At 38.2% G+C, this 13,719-nt stretch overlaps 1 protein-coding gene across 1 annotated transcript in view; it reads right to left on the bottom strand.

Annotated features, from left to right (window-relative positions):
- Positions 1-104: 104 nt before the first annotated feature.
- sptlc3 (serine palmitoyltransferase, long chain base subunit 3) overlaps positions 105-13,719 on the bottom strand; it is a 74,622-nt gene continuing 61,007 nt past the window's right edge. Inside the window, exons 10-12 of the mRNA XM_002931739.5 lie at positions 9,180-9,315; positions 5,878-6,007; positions 105-613 (exon numbers count right to left, since the gene is read on the bottom strand). Of these exons, the coding sequence (XP_002931785.2) occupies positions 500-613; positions 5,878-6,007; positions 9,180-9,315 (380 nt within the window). The 3' untranslated portion in view covers positions 105-499. The remainder of the gene's footprint in view (positions 614-5,877; positions 6,008-9,179; positions 9,316-13,719) is intronic.

Raw genomic sequence — 13,719 nt, 5'->3', positions numbered from 1 at the left:
TTTATGATTGTTTAGAATATCTAGGCCAGAAAAGTAGACTGGACAAAATCCTTCTAGGCCCCCAGCCTACTGAATTCCCATATGTAAAATGGAATGTGCCTAAATGCACATCAGCATTTTTAATAAAGAAAAAAAAGATCACAGTTTCTTTTGTCAGTATGTAATTTGTTAAAAAAAATATCTTCTTACACGGCATTAGCTTTAAAGAGATGTGGGCTGCAATAATACTGTACTTTCGAGGTACTGAAGCACATATTTTTGATAGATAAGTTTATACGGATTCTTTTAAAACTCTTTCCTTATAAAGGAAGGACAGTATTACATCCAGTTCTCAGTGCATGGCATCACACAAACAAATTAACACTTAAGATAAATAAAGAAATGAAAATAAAAAAGAAAACCTGGGAGCTGAAAAGTCATGGCTATGTTCAAATGATAGTAATATAATATAAGAGTGGCAACAGTGGTTTTGTGCACAAAGCGTTGCAGCAACCATGACTCAGTCATCAAGGTCGAGGTTTGTCTCGTGATCTGCAGCGGAGCGGGCCGATCGGGAATGCCGGGAATACTTTAACTGCAGAAAATCGCCCATTTCATCCAGCGCATCAAGGACCTGAGGGGGAAATCCATACTGTTAGCTGGAGCAAATGCATGAAAAATAACAGAGAGCTTAGAACCTGTTTTAGATTAAAGTCTAGATTAAAGTTTTATCTAGGAACAGGCAGGTTCCTAACTGGAAGAACTATTAGCTTTCAACCTGACAAATGTTCATTTGAGATTAATGGGGCCAAAGCATCACTTCTAAACGTCCCATGGGCAAGTGTTTGAGAATCATAGCTTTGGATCAACTTTCACCAAAATGAAATGCCAGTCCCTTTAGGGCACTATTCAATAAATGGCTTTTAATGGCAAATATTGGGCAACCATTTGCTGTAGTCGACTTTGCGTGCTAACGCCACTTCCAGAATAGATTCCTTTTTAACTGGACTCATTCTAATGCCAAACAGCCCTACCGCAAACATTTTTAGTTGAATGCATATTTTCTAAATGAGTCCTTCCTTTGTTCTTCACCCTACACTGCCATACTCTTCATGCCTTTCCTAGAAACTTTAAAGCCCAGGTGGAAACCAGCAGGAGAGAGGCTACTTAAGTCTGCAGTTGTCTTCTGGGCATAGAAATGTGCTTCTTATTGAATGTGAATACTTTTTTCCCACTATATTGCCACATGCTCTTAGGTAGATTTAATTACAGTTCATTCTCCTTTACGGTATAATAACATTAGTAAGTGTTCAATATGTTCGTATACTGGTCATTTATGAAATCTACATTAGCTTTCTCGATATATATATGATGTTGTGTGTATATAAGCTGGTGCATATGTAGGATCTAGGCATGTGGATAACACCTATAGGGGATGCCACACCAGCCACAATTGATGGTTTACATGGGGGTGATGGGGATTTAGCAGAAAACAAAGAATTTTTTTTAGGTAATTTAATTACATTTTTACATTACACTAATTCTTGTTAACTACACATTTCATGTATAGGTATGGAACCTGTTACTCAGAATACTCGGGACATGGGGTTTTCCGTAATTCGGATCTTAATACTTTGTCTACTAAAAATCATTTTAACATTAAACATTGGGATCAAGTACAAGGTCCTTTACAGAGAAAAAGGAAATAATTTAAAAAAAATTATAATTATTTGATTAAAACTGAGTCTATGGGAGATGGACATTCTGGATACTGGGTTTCTGGATAACAGATCCCATACCTGTATTTTGATATTTCTTCTTTCTTAGGGGCCATAGTTTGTTCTATAGAGTATGTTCCTTCTTTTTCATCCTACTAATGATACTAAGGGAGGGTGACCTTGTACTGTATAGTCCATAATTATCTGCAATATCAACAGCGCCATCTATAACACTGACTCATGCAGAAGTGCTAATGAGATTCATATTATATTTCTGAATATTATAAGAAAAAAAAATAAAGGAGAACATATAAGTTCTGTGAAGTCAGATGAAAATATATCCAGCTGAATCAAACCACTCGGGGAGCTTTCATCATATTCTAAACACTTACAGCTCATTAAAAGCCTATTATGCACACAGTTGCTGACATCTATACCAAGGGCTCTCTCGTTTCACTGAATGCGGACTCCTTTTCATCTCCCCATTTTAAACCTCAGAAAAGTACAACACTGGAGGACATAAAGACCTGACACGGGGCCAGAGGAATGCTATGTGATCTATTAACTTTAAACTCAGCAAAACAAATGCTAAAAATACAGAACATGCAAGCACTTCAGTAAAGACATGTTATTTGCTGTGAAGCAACTCTGACATCAAGCCCATGTCAATGAGGGCAATTAAAAGGAATTATTTTTCTCCCCCCCCCCCCCCCCCCCCAAAAGCAGTTTTTAAATATTAGGTAAAGAATTCCACATTTATAAGAAGATTTGCCTTCTGCAAAGTTTCAGGAAATATAAGGGAAAGAGTTATTTTGCAAACAGACTTATTATCATGATTCCTTAATACTTTGATATAAGTGGGAGCTGTCATGTCACAGTGAAATGAAGTATTGTCCACAGAGTGTAATGGAACGGTGCCCCCACTGACCAAACTATTATAGAAAAATGGCCGAATGTGTTCTTGACTAAAGACCTCTCAGACATAGTAGCAGCCTTGTTTTACCCAGCAAGCCATGCACAGCTTCTCCCACAGACTGAGCACAGAATAATCTATGGAGCAGAAAGGGGTTACTGTTATCATAATGCAAAATAGCCTTCTTTCATAAAGTCATTTTTTCTAAATGTGTCTGGAGAGAAAGGCAATGACTACTGAATACAAGTTCAACATTTAATACATCAGAGCTTCAGTTAGGCAAAATGTATAAAGAATAATGGATACCCCCCGATGTAAAATAAAAGAAATAATAGTCACAGATAATTTTCCTGACTATACAAAAGCTACAGGCTGAGTTCTTTCATATAGGTCATGGTACTCCAAGTATTATCACACAATATCTTGTTTTTATAATACACAAGTTTCAGTAAGTCATTTGACACAAATGACATCACTAGGCACCAATTATAGCTGAAGACATCGCCAATCACTGTTGATAAGTTTATATTTTACAGGTTACTCATGGATCTTAATTATGTCATTCAGTGTTATTCAGAGAGTGTCAAATGTTAAGTAATATTTAATTGGTGCTTTTACATCTATCCACACAGACAGGCCAGCCAATCAGTAGCATGTTCAGGGATGCCACACATACCCACAGAAGGGCTGCAGATTGGGTAGCAGGCTCACTTTAAGACACATACCAGTATATTGTATCAGGCATAGACTCAAAATGCTAGTTTATATTTATACACATACTGGATCCTGCACACACTGTGGCCTCCAGCAACCTAAGCCCAACTCCCTTGATACCACCACTAACCCTTCCTCCACTCTCCGCCACCTTTTGGGGGGTGGGGGGAACTGCGCTTACTCCCAGTTGAGCCCCAGGCACCAACCTAGGCTGCAGAAGTGTCAGTGTTGTTCCTGGTATGGGGGTTAGGTTGAGATACACTTTATAGACAAATAACTATGGCAGCCCTCCAGGTCCTTCTACCTCCACCATCATTTGACTATGTATTATGCAATCAAAGAAGCCATGTTTGGGTGACCTCACTATTTTTGACGCATAAGAAGACTTATGGAATTCACAGTATTTAGGGGTGGTTCACTTTTAAGTCAACTTTTAGTATATTATAAAATGGCCAATTCTAAGCACCTTTTCAATTGGTCTTCATTATTATTTGTTATAGTTTTTGAATAATTTGCCTTCTTCTTCAAACTTTTTGCAGTTTTTTAATGGGGGTCACTGATCCCAGCAGTGAAATAACTATTGCTCCGGGAGGCTACAGTTTTATTGTTATTGTTACTTTTTGTAACTTTCTTTTATATTCAGGCCCTCTCCTATTCATATACCAGTCTCTCATCCAAACCACTCCCTGGTTGCTAAGATAACTTGGATCCTAGCAACCAAATAGCTGCTGAAACTCTAAACTGGAGAGCTCCTGAACTGAAAATGAAATAATTAAAAAACTACAAATAATATAAAATTGAAACCAATTGCAAATTGTCTTAGAATATCCCTCTCTACAACATACTAAAAGTTAGCAACCCCTTTAAGGAACATTATTCCAAATAATGTTGTAGTAAAGCTTGTGGATTATCACTGGTGCATATTTAACATTATTGAATAATGGTTGTGGTTTTTGTAGCTTATCACAGTTATATGGAGGTCATTTTAGAAGAGACTGAAACAGGTGTGTGAGGATCAATGGCGAGTGTATTGCATTCTCATTCTTAACTAGATGCAATGTATACCATAGATATATGTGGCATTTTTATGTTTTGGAAAATATGTAAAATATAAATCATAAAGCATTGCAGCTAAGCATTTACTATATGCTTATAATGCTTATCAAGCTGGGTTCTCCTGGTGGGCACACTATTGCACTTTTTATGCATGTTTCCAGTATGTATTAGTATGCATCAATATTAATCCAGGCCAGTAGTAAGTCTACAGTAACCACTCATCCAAACAGACATTGAACTGAAGACATCCCTCAAATGAGCAGTGAAATATGTTGAAGATTACTCAGCAAATCCAGTTGTTTTTATGCTTATAGCAGGGATCCCCAACCAGTGGTTTGCAAACAACATGTTGCTTACCAACCCCTCCCAGTGGCCTCACAGTAGGTGCTTATTTTTGAATTCCTGGCTTGGAGGCAAGTTTTGGTTGCATAAAAACCCAGTGTACAAACAGAACCTCATGTAGGCTGCCAGTTCATACAGAGGCTACCAAATAGCCAATCATAGCCTTTATTTGGCAGCCCCCCTGGTTTTGCTCCCCAGATCTTTCTACATTTGAGTGTGGCTCACATATAAAAAGGGTTGAGGACCTCTGTCTTATATTATTTATCACTGCTAAATACTATAGCTCTGCGTCCATGTGTTTTAGCCTTCTGTCCTGCTCTACCCATGCATAAGAATTAAAGGGAAAGTTTCATCATTAATGCCTATCTGTACTGTAATAAATAGAGGGTATGAGGCTATGGCTTTTTGGCTACATTGTATATTCCTTCACTGCATAAATGTGACCTGCAAATGCACCTCCAGTGTGTATAATTTGTCTGTGTAACTATTATTCTGTCCTAATAGGGAAGAGCTTGGGATTGATCATTTGGAAAATTAGGGTTGCTTCTAATAAATGCAAGTTGCTGGGCTGCATACATTTCAAATTGATTGCATTCAAATCAATGAGTGTAGCTCTTTAAGATGGACTTTTTAAACATATTCTCATTTATTTTTTTACATCATCTGGCAATGTTACCTTAGATGATGATTATGAATACAAGGTAAGAATCATGAAAGAATGTATGTATTCCATCTGTCTCCAGGATCTGGTAAGATACAGTTATTTATCTGGCAGGCACGCATAGACCTGAGCTCCTGGATATCTGGCCGTGACATTCAGCTGGATATTACTGTAATATGACTCCATGCATGGAAGGGCAAACTGTACTTATGGCCAATGTATTTCAAATATATGGGTCAAATTTGGTCATTATTTAATACTGTTTTCAGACTTGTCAAGTCTGGCTAGTATGTTTATGTTTATAGCAGAGTCTGATCTGTAAAATCAATCATTTCTGGTCCACACTTACAGAATCATAAAATGAGGGCAGACTCTAACCAAACTACGCAAGTAAACAAAACCTTGTTCATATTTAAATGAAAAGAAACTGCCCTGAAGTTAGTAATAATCATTTAAAATCATTTTTTGAAAAATGGGATTGAGCAATAACTTACTTTGTCCAACATTTCTTTCGTATGTGCAGCTGAAATGCAAAATCTGGCTCTGGCTTCAGTGATAGGGGTCGCTGGAAACCCAACTACAACAACACCGATTTTCTTCTCAAGCATGTGTCTTGCAAATGCCCTAAGAGGAAAGCAAGAACAGATTTTAGAGAAAATCAATAAAATAAAAATTTGAAAATGGAGCCTATTAACCTCTTACAGTCACAAAATGAGTGTGATTACTAATACCCTTCTTATTTTGAGTTATTCTAGTTTGCTTTGTATTTGCTCATACTATGTACAAACTTTATATGACAATTTATATTGGAATTGACCAATTAAAATTGTCCTCCAAATCTTCTGTATGCTTAAAAAGTGACAGCATTTATTTGACTGTGTTTGGTCTACAGGGAATTTCTGTTGCCAAAAAAGGATCTCACTGGAAAGTATACTGCTAACAGCTGGATTTTTAGGGTAGACTAAAGGTGGCCATACACGCACCGATATTATCGTACGAAACCTCGTTTCGTACGATAATCGGTGCGTGTATGGCATGTCGGCGAGTCAACCGATATCGCAGGAAGCTGCTGATATCGGACGACTCGCCGATCGGACCAGTTTGAAAATTTTGATCGGGCGCCATAGAAGGCGCCTGACCAAAATTCTCCCTTCAGAGCTGAATCGGCAGAAGGAGGTAGAAATCCTATTGTTTCTACCTCCTTACCTGCCGATTCAGCCCTGAATGGTGTGTGGCGGATCTTACGATGTTTCGTGCGACCGATGGTCATACGAAACATCGTCAGATCGCCACGTGTATGGCCACCTTTACAGAAGCAAAATTCCAGCTGCGATTTATGAAATGTGAGCAATTGAACTTCTGTGGAGCAAGTATGCAACACCACTGACTGAATGTAGCCAGATGGATCTGCCCAAAGGTACTCGCCATTAGGATTAGATGGGTGTGGGCAAATAAGATCAACAAACTTCCACAAATATCCTGTTGTCTGCCCACCTGTCCCTATCCTGCCACAACTTAAACATATTGATGCTCATTTGGAGCATTTCAGCTGTACTGATACTTATTTTCCTTGTTTTATTTTCTCTACTAAGTTTTATTTTTTCCCAAGCTTACATTGTTGTTAAACTGCATGTCTAGAGGCCCAAACAGCTATCCTCACAGGCCCAATAAATAGTGACTGTCTGTGGCATCTCACAGCAGCCCCTTTGGCATTTGCCAGAACCCACAGATTGCCAATCCAGGCCTGGTAGTAACATATACAGTTAAAAAAAATGCATTTCCAGACAATATTCTGTATCAAGTTGATACATATGATGTATTACTGGTGGCAATGTCAGCCAAGTTTTTCACTAAGTAATTTTATCTAAATAAAAACAGAAAAGAAGCGAATAATTGTTTACATGTATTAGTTGATTGCTTACTCCCCCCAACAATTTAAAAAATAGAAATTGTGAAAAGATTTATCAAGAAAATCTTTGATACATACTGCAATCAAACCCTCATTTTCCCCATGTTAATCAGCAATATGCATCTGTTGCACAAACACAAGATTTAAGCAACAAGCACATCTGATTAGTCTGAAAAGACCAAACCAATCTAGGCTGAAGGCATATTAGATGTGATTTAAGCATGGACATGAGGCTAAAGGCCTGCCGCTTTACTTAATAACAGGGTTCGTCATTAATGCCATGCATAGCCGGGATGGTACTGATTACTTTTACCAAATGCCAATGAGAACAAATCTCCAGAGACTTAATCATGCTTAGAAAGACAACAAGGAATTTACAGCAGATCCATACTGGATAGCTCTCCATCTGTTTTCATTATTCAATTTATGTACTTACATTCACTAATTCCCTGCTATATATTTAACTACACACTCCTACCTGTACTGTATATAACAATGAAAAGTACAGTACTCAAATAATTCCAGGTGCAAGTCAGTCTTAAACCAAGCTGCTCAACCAATTCCCTGAGTGAGGCTTTAACTGAATGTCACATCATTGTATAACTATAGGTTTGTTGGTCTAGTTCACCAATGGTTTGTATTATTATGTGTGGAAAGTCATGATCTTTGCCTCTTTATAGGTCCCTGGTAAGGCCTCACCTTGAGTATGCAGTGCAGTTTTGGGCTCCAGTCCTTAAGACGGATATTAATGAGCTGGAGAGAGTGCAGAGACTGCAACTAAACTGGTAAAGGGGATGGAAGATTTAAGCTATGAGGTTAGAGTGTCGAGGTTGTTTTCTCTGGAAAAGAGGCGCTTGCGAGGGGACATGATTACTCTGTACAAGTACATTAGAGGGGATTATAGGCAGATAGGGGTTGGCCTGAGGCCCCCCTTTAGATTAGAGGAATGGAGCTTCCATTTGAAGCAGGGGGTTTTTCACGGTGAGGGCAGTGAGGTTGGGGAATGCCCTTCCTAGTGATGTTGTAATGGCAGATTCTGTTAATGCCTTTAAGAGGGGCCTGGATGAGTTCTTGAACAAGCATAGTATCCAAGGCTATTGTGATACTAATATCTACAGTTAGTATTAATGTTTGTATATATAGCTTATGTATGTGATAGTATAGATTGGTAAGTATAGGTTGTGTGTGCTGGGTTTACTTGGAAGGGTTGAACTTGGTGGACTCTGGTCTTTTTTCAACCCTATGTAACTATGATCTAACCTACAGCCTGCACCTTCTTCCCACAGTAAAGTCACTTTATGGCAACTTGCTTCAATATGTATGTATTGACCAATATAGATATTTAATAACACACTTGTTCAGGTAGTCTGCTTTTGCTTGGGGACTATTTCCATCTTAGGCTGTAGTGTCATTCAACCTCTCCCTCACCTTGTTCCATGTGTAAGTGATGGATTCTGGGACTTGAAGTCCCTCTGTTATCTACAGGATCTGTGCACCAAAGGGACAAAGGGACTTCAAGTCCTAGAATCCATCACTTTAACATGGAGTTAAGTAACTCCAGCCTAAGGCTATGGGGAAAATGGTCCCTCTGAGCAGAGGCAGACTATCTTGGTTTCCTTTCAGTCTGAGGAATCATGTATGTTTGTGTAAAAAAACTATATATCTATATATGTCTTTAATTGTGGCAGTACAAACTGCATGCAGGCACCTTTTTACATAAGCCCAAATGAATTATTAGATAATCATAATGTAACTCTAACCCTGTTACTAAACTACATCTCTCAGAATTACAGTTCTGTAACTGGAGGGCCCCATGTTACTATTCCTGACAGAGGAAAACCCCTGTGATTGTTATTTATAAATGAACCTTTATCCAGTAATACTTACCCTACTTTGCCTGGCATGTACAGTAAAACTGGGATGACAGGTGAATCCTCATTCCCATAAGTGATGAATCCCACGTCACGCAATTTCTGCCTAAAGTATCTGGTGTTTGCTTCAAGCTGCTGCACCCTCTTCAGCCCTGAAAAGCAAAAACAAAAATTAGCAGCTGCAACCATAAAAGGCCACATGTTAATGTTAAATGTGCAATATATACCCATGTTCTATTGATCCCAATAAAAAGGGCTTGCATTGAACATGTATTCTGCATATTGTTTCATATTAGTTTCTGTGATTTAATGGACTAAACAGTAATTACTTACCATTTCCAAAAAGCCCTCTTCAGACTAAAGCTGGGCGTACACGCATCAATAAAATTATACAAAACCTAGTTTCATACGATTTTTGGACCGTGTGTGGGCTCAGAATTATTGTACCAATCATTTTCACACCATGGCGATCGAAAGTTAAGTCGATCGAATAGGTTAGAAAATTTTGGCCGGATAACAATAAAATCTGTGCATGTATCTGATGATATCCTTGGGGAACCCACATTGTATTTCCGGGACATCCGAGCCACTGAGAAACACCATTTCCTACTGTGTATACATAAGGCTAGATTTGCACTAGAGGAACCTGGGAAAGGTAATAAGATGCTAGCACCACACTGCTGTTTTCATTAGGACAGTGCATTTTTCCCTAAAAGGAGCCCTGGCCTGGGGGAATAACTTCAATAGCTTGATTGGACCGGGGTGCCTGATATATTAATTGGGTTTTCCTTGCCCTTTGAATTACAAACTTAGAACTGCAAATGAAAATTGATTGTAAATTGTTTTGGAATGCTGTCTGCATCATAGTAAGTTACATATTAGGCAAATATTCTTTTTAACGCTCTCCTCTTTCATCACACAAAAATTTAGGGGTCCTATGTTACCAGTTTTAGGAATACTGGATTAATAAAAATGTCTTTTTGAGTCTATTAAGGGCCTCTCTGGTTATGAAAATGGGATTCTGTGGGATATGAATCTCTGCTTATTTTGTAACAAACTAAAATGTGTGAAAATAAATGTTAAATCTGCAGATTAAGAATAAGAATGCACCACTCTTTTGCTCTAGCTTGCTCACACTAACCCTGGCTCATACATTTAAATACCAAAGGGAAAACTGTATACAAGTCTTACCCTTCACAGCTTCTGCCAAGATTAAAAGTGCACACAGATGTCTGCCATTTCTTAATGTGTGTAGTATGTTGCCGTTCGTGGATCACAGAACCCAATGAGGAAAGTAAACAATGGCTTTGTTTTGTATCCCTGAAAGCACTAAAGGGATGCCCCAGGCAGTTCCTCTTGCAGGATGTTCCAGCACATTGGACACTTTTTATTGTGTAACAAGACATCCCCAACACAATTGTCATTAGATTTCCCTTCTTCCCTTACACCATTCTTGTATTCATGGGCGGAACTTTATACTGTGAAACCCTCAGGATCAAGCTGAAGCTTAGGAAATACACAGCCCCAAGAACCTCATTCAATCACCAAAGTAAGATGACAAAAAGTATTATCCAGTCATTACCCAGAAACAAAAAACAGCTTCTCAATTGCCAAAAAACACAATCAAATATTTTAGAGAAAAAAATAAAAACAAAGTTCACTAAATAAAATTTAGAGAAAGAAAAAGCAAGGCTGTTGCTGTACTGCATGAGTGGTTAGGTGACTGCGCATTGAATGGATTGGCTGGCCTTATTTTTCATTTTGGCCAATGAACCTTGCTGCATAGTCACAGCTCATTGTACTTGATCCCAAATAAAATATAATTAATCTTTTTTGAAAGCAAATCAATCCTATTGTGTTATGATTTTTAGTAGACAAAGTATGAAATCCAAATTGTGGATAACAGGTTCCATACCTGTACTGCAGAATATCAAACAGAGTTGTTTCCAGCATTACATTGCAACACCAGCTCTATAATGTTCACACAAATACTGAAGTCAGCGCTGCCTCAGGGGTCCTAGCCACCCCCCCTCGACCCCCCCGCGTTTAGCTTTTTTGCGTCAGAGAGAGGGGCCATATCATTAGTGCAGATAGCGCAATAACACTCTCTGCACTAAAAGAGCTAATATTCTAAAATAAAGAGTGGAATTTAGGCTCTTTAAGTTACCAGAAGTGGATTTTTGCCACCCCTGGTAACTTGGCAGGCACTGCCGCCTGAGGTAAGTTTGTCAGCTCGCCTTGTGGCAGCAGCGCCCTTGACCAAAGTACCACCATGGCACAGTACAAGCTTTCCCACATATGGACCAATTTACCTGATCATTTTTGACCAAAAACTAGACCTAGTGATTAGGATTGAGCAAATGTTTTTTTTTCTCTGATTCAGATTTGTGGTAACTTTGAAATATTTCATAAAAATCAAGTTTATTCAATACATCATATTAAAACAGGAATACAGACCCTATGGTACTATGTCTATGGGAAAAAAAGAGAAAATCATCCTCTGAGCCCAATGCATCTGGTGTAAAGAAAATGCCTATTGACTTCAATGCATTTAGTGCAAGAAAAAACATCCACTGACTCAAATACATTTTTTTTCAAGAAAAAAACAATCCACTGACTCCAAACTGTTTGGCAAAAAATGTTGAATTTTTTTGGAAAAATGTAACAGTCTTCACTACAAGCAATCAAACTGCCAGATGCTGAATTTTAGTTTTTTTTGGGGTAGCCAAAACACATCTGGAAATATACAAGATCTGCCAGTTGCTTTGTTTAGGCCTCATCTGATAAGCACATTCTGTCCAGCTACCATACTGTATAAATGAATCAAATGGTCCAGTCTGCAAAACTGGCCAGCCACACATCCACACATTCAGTGGCCCATGTAAATGGCCTGATCTTTGTATGGCCAAATTAAGGTAATGGGGGAAAACAAAAGGCTTGTTGAACAGAGGATTGTTTAAAAATAAAGTGTACTCAACATGGTAGCTATTTTCTTGGCTTCCTGATTTTTTTAAAGAGACAGTAACGCCAAAAAATAAAAATGTTGATGAAAAAAAAAAAGGTGATGTGTAGCCATAGGGGCAGCCATTCATGCTGGGAAAAAGAAAGAAAAGGCACAGCTTACATAGCAGATATCAGATAAGCTCTGTGGAATACAATGGGAATCTGTGCAGCCTATCTGTTATCTACTATGTAACCTGTGCTTTTTCTCCTTTTTACAATTTGAATGGCTGCCCCCATGGCTACACTGCAGTTTTGTTTATATAAAGTACGGTAGGGTTTCTGAAGCAAACATACAAATTTTATTGCCTACAGATTCTAAATTATATTTAAAAAAAATTGGATCTACCATACTGTATTTTATGGAAAATGTCATGATTTTGTTAACATTACCTAAGCTGTATTCCACGATTAAGAATGTACTTTTTTTTAACATACTTGAAATGTTTGGAAACAAATTCCATAAACTATAAAGAATGTACCCTACCAACCCAACTGTATTTCCTTTTTTTTACTTAATATTACACCCATAAAAAACAAACAATATGATAATTTCCCAGCAGTTTAAGCAGAATATATTTCCAGAAAAGACTGAATACATGACTTGGTCACAACTGCCTGAATATAACATATGTTTTACCAAATGCAAAAAAATGGAACTTGAGATAATAAAATAAAACTGTTTTGCCTGCTGTAAAATATATTTTAAAGAAATGATTTTCTGATTAAAATGTGTAACAGTTGGCTGCAACCTGCTGTTTTAAGCTGGTCCGACTAGTTCATGTTTCATCATACTGGGCGAGTTGAGGCCACAAATGCTTTGTAACTTTTCCTGTCTAAAACAAAACATCTGCACCATGGTTAAGATAACAAATTAAGTAAAGTTCTCTACTAAAGATTTCTCCAGGCCTTAGAACAAACAGAGGTCTGTGGTATTTTTAAAAGAATACCTTTGGCATACAGTGTGCCCACAGAAATACACTCCTCCACTTACAGTTTCTCTAACAAGGCAAGATGGCTATTAAAAATAGTTATGAATGTGGTCCCCTTCCACAGGCATGAGGTTTCCACTATATTAAGTCAACCAGATGTATAAAACTGTCCACGGTGGTTTTCCAAATGCTTGACCTTTGTAAATACATTAAAATAATGATATAAATTAAGTCCAACACATGATTACACTTAACATAGGGAATTCATGTTAGTACACAAAGGCCTAAGTCAGTGCTCTGCAAATGGCCTATGTTAGTGTTCTGCAATGGCCTTAGTCAGTGCTCTCCAATGGTCTATGTCAGAGCTCTCCAATGGCCAAAGTCAGTGCTCTCCAATGGCCAAAGTCAGTGCTCTCCAATAGCCTAAGTCAGAGCTCTCCAATGGCCAAAGTCAGTGCTCTCCAATAGCCTAAGTCAGAGCTCTCCAATGGCCAAAGTCAGTGCTTTCCAATAGCCTAAGTCAGAGCTCTCCAATGGCCTAAGTCAGAGCTCTCCAATGGCCAAAGTCAGTGCTCTCCAATAGCCTAAGTCAGAGCTCTCCAATGGCCAAAGTCAGTGCTTTCC

The sequence above is a fragment of the Xenopus tropicalis genome, chromosome 5, assembly GCF_000004195.4.
Source record: "Xenopus tropicalis strain Nigerian chromosome 5, UCB_Xtro_10.0, whole genome shotgun sequence".
Classification (NCBI taxonomy): domain Eukaryota; kingdom Metazoa; phylum Chordata; class Amphibia; order Anura; family Pipidae; genus Xenopus; species Xenopus tropicalis.
The sequence above is the reverse complement of the archived record's forward strand: the minus strand, read 5'-3'. Positions and strand labels throughout refer to the sequence as shown.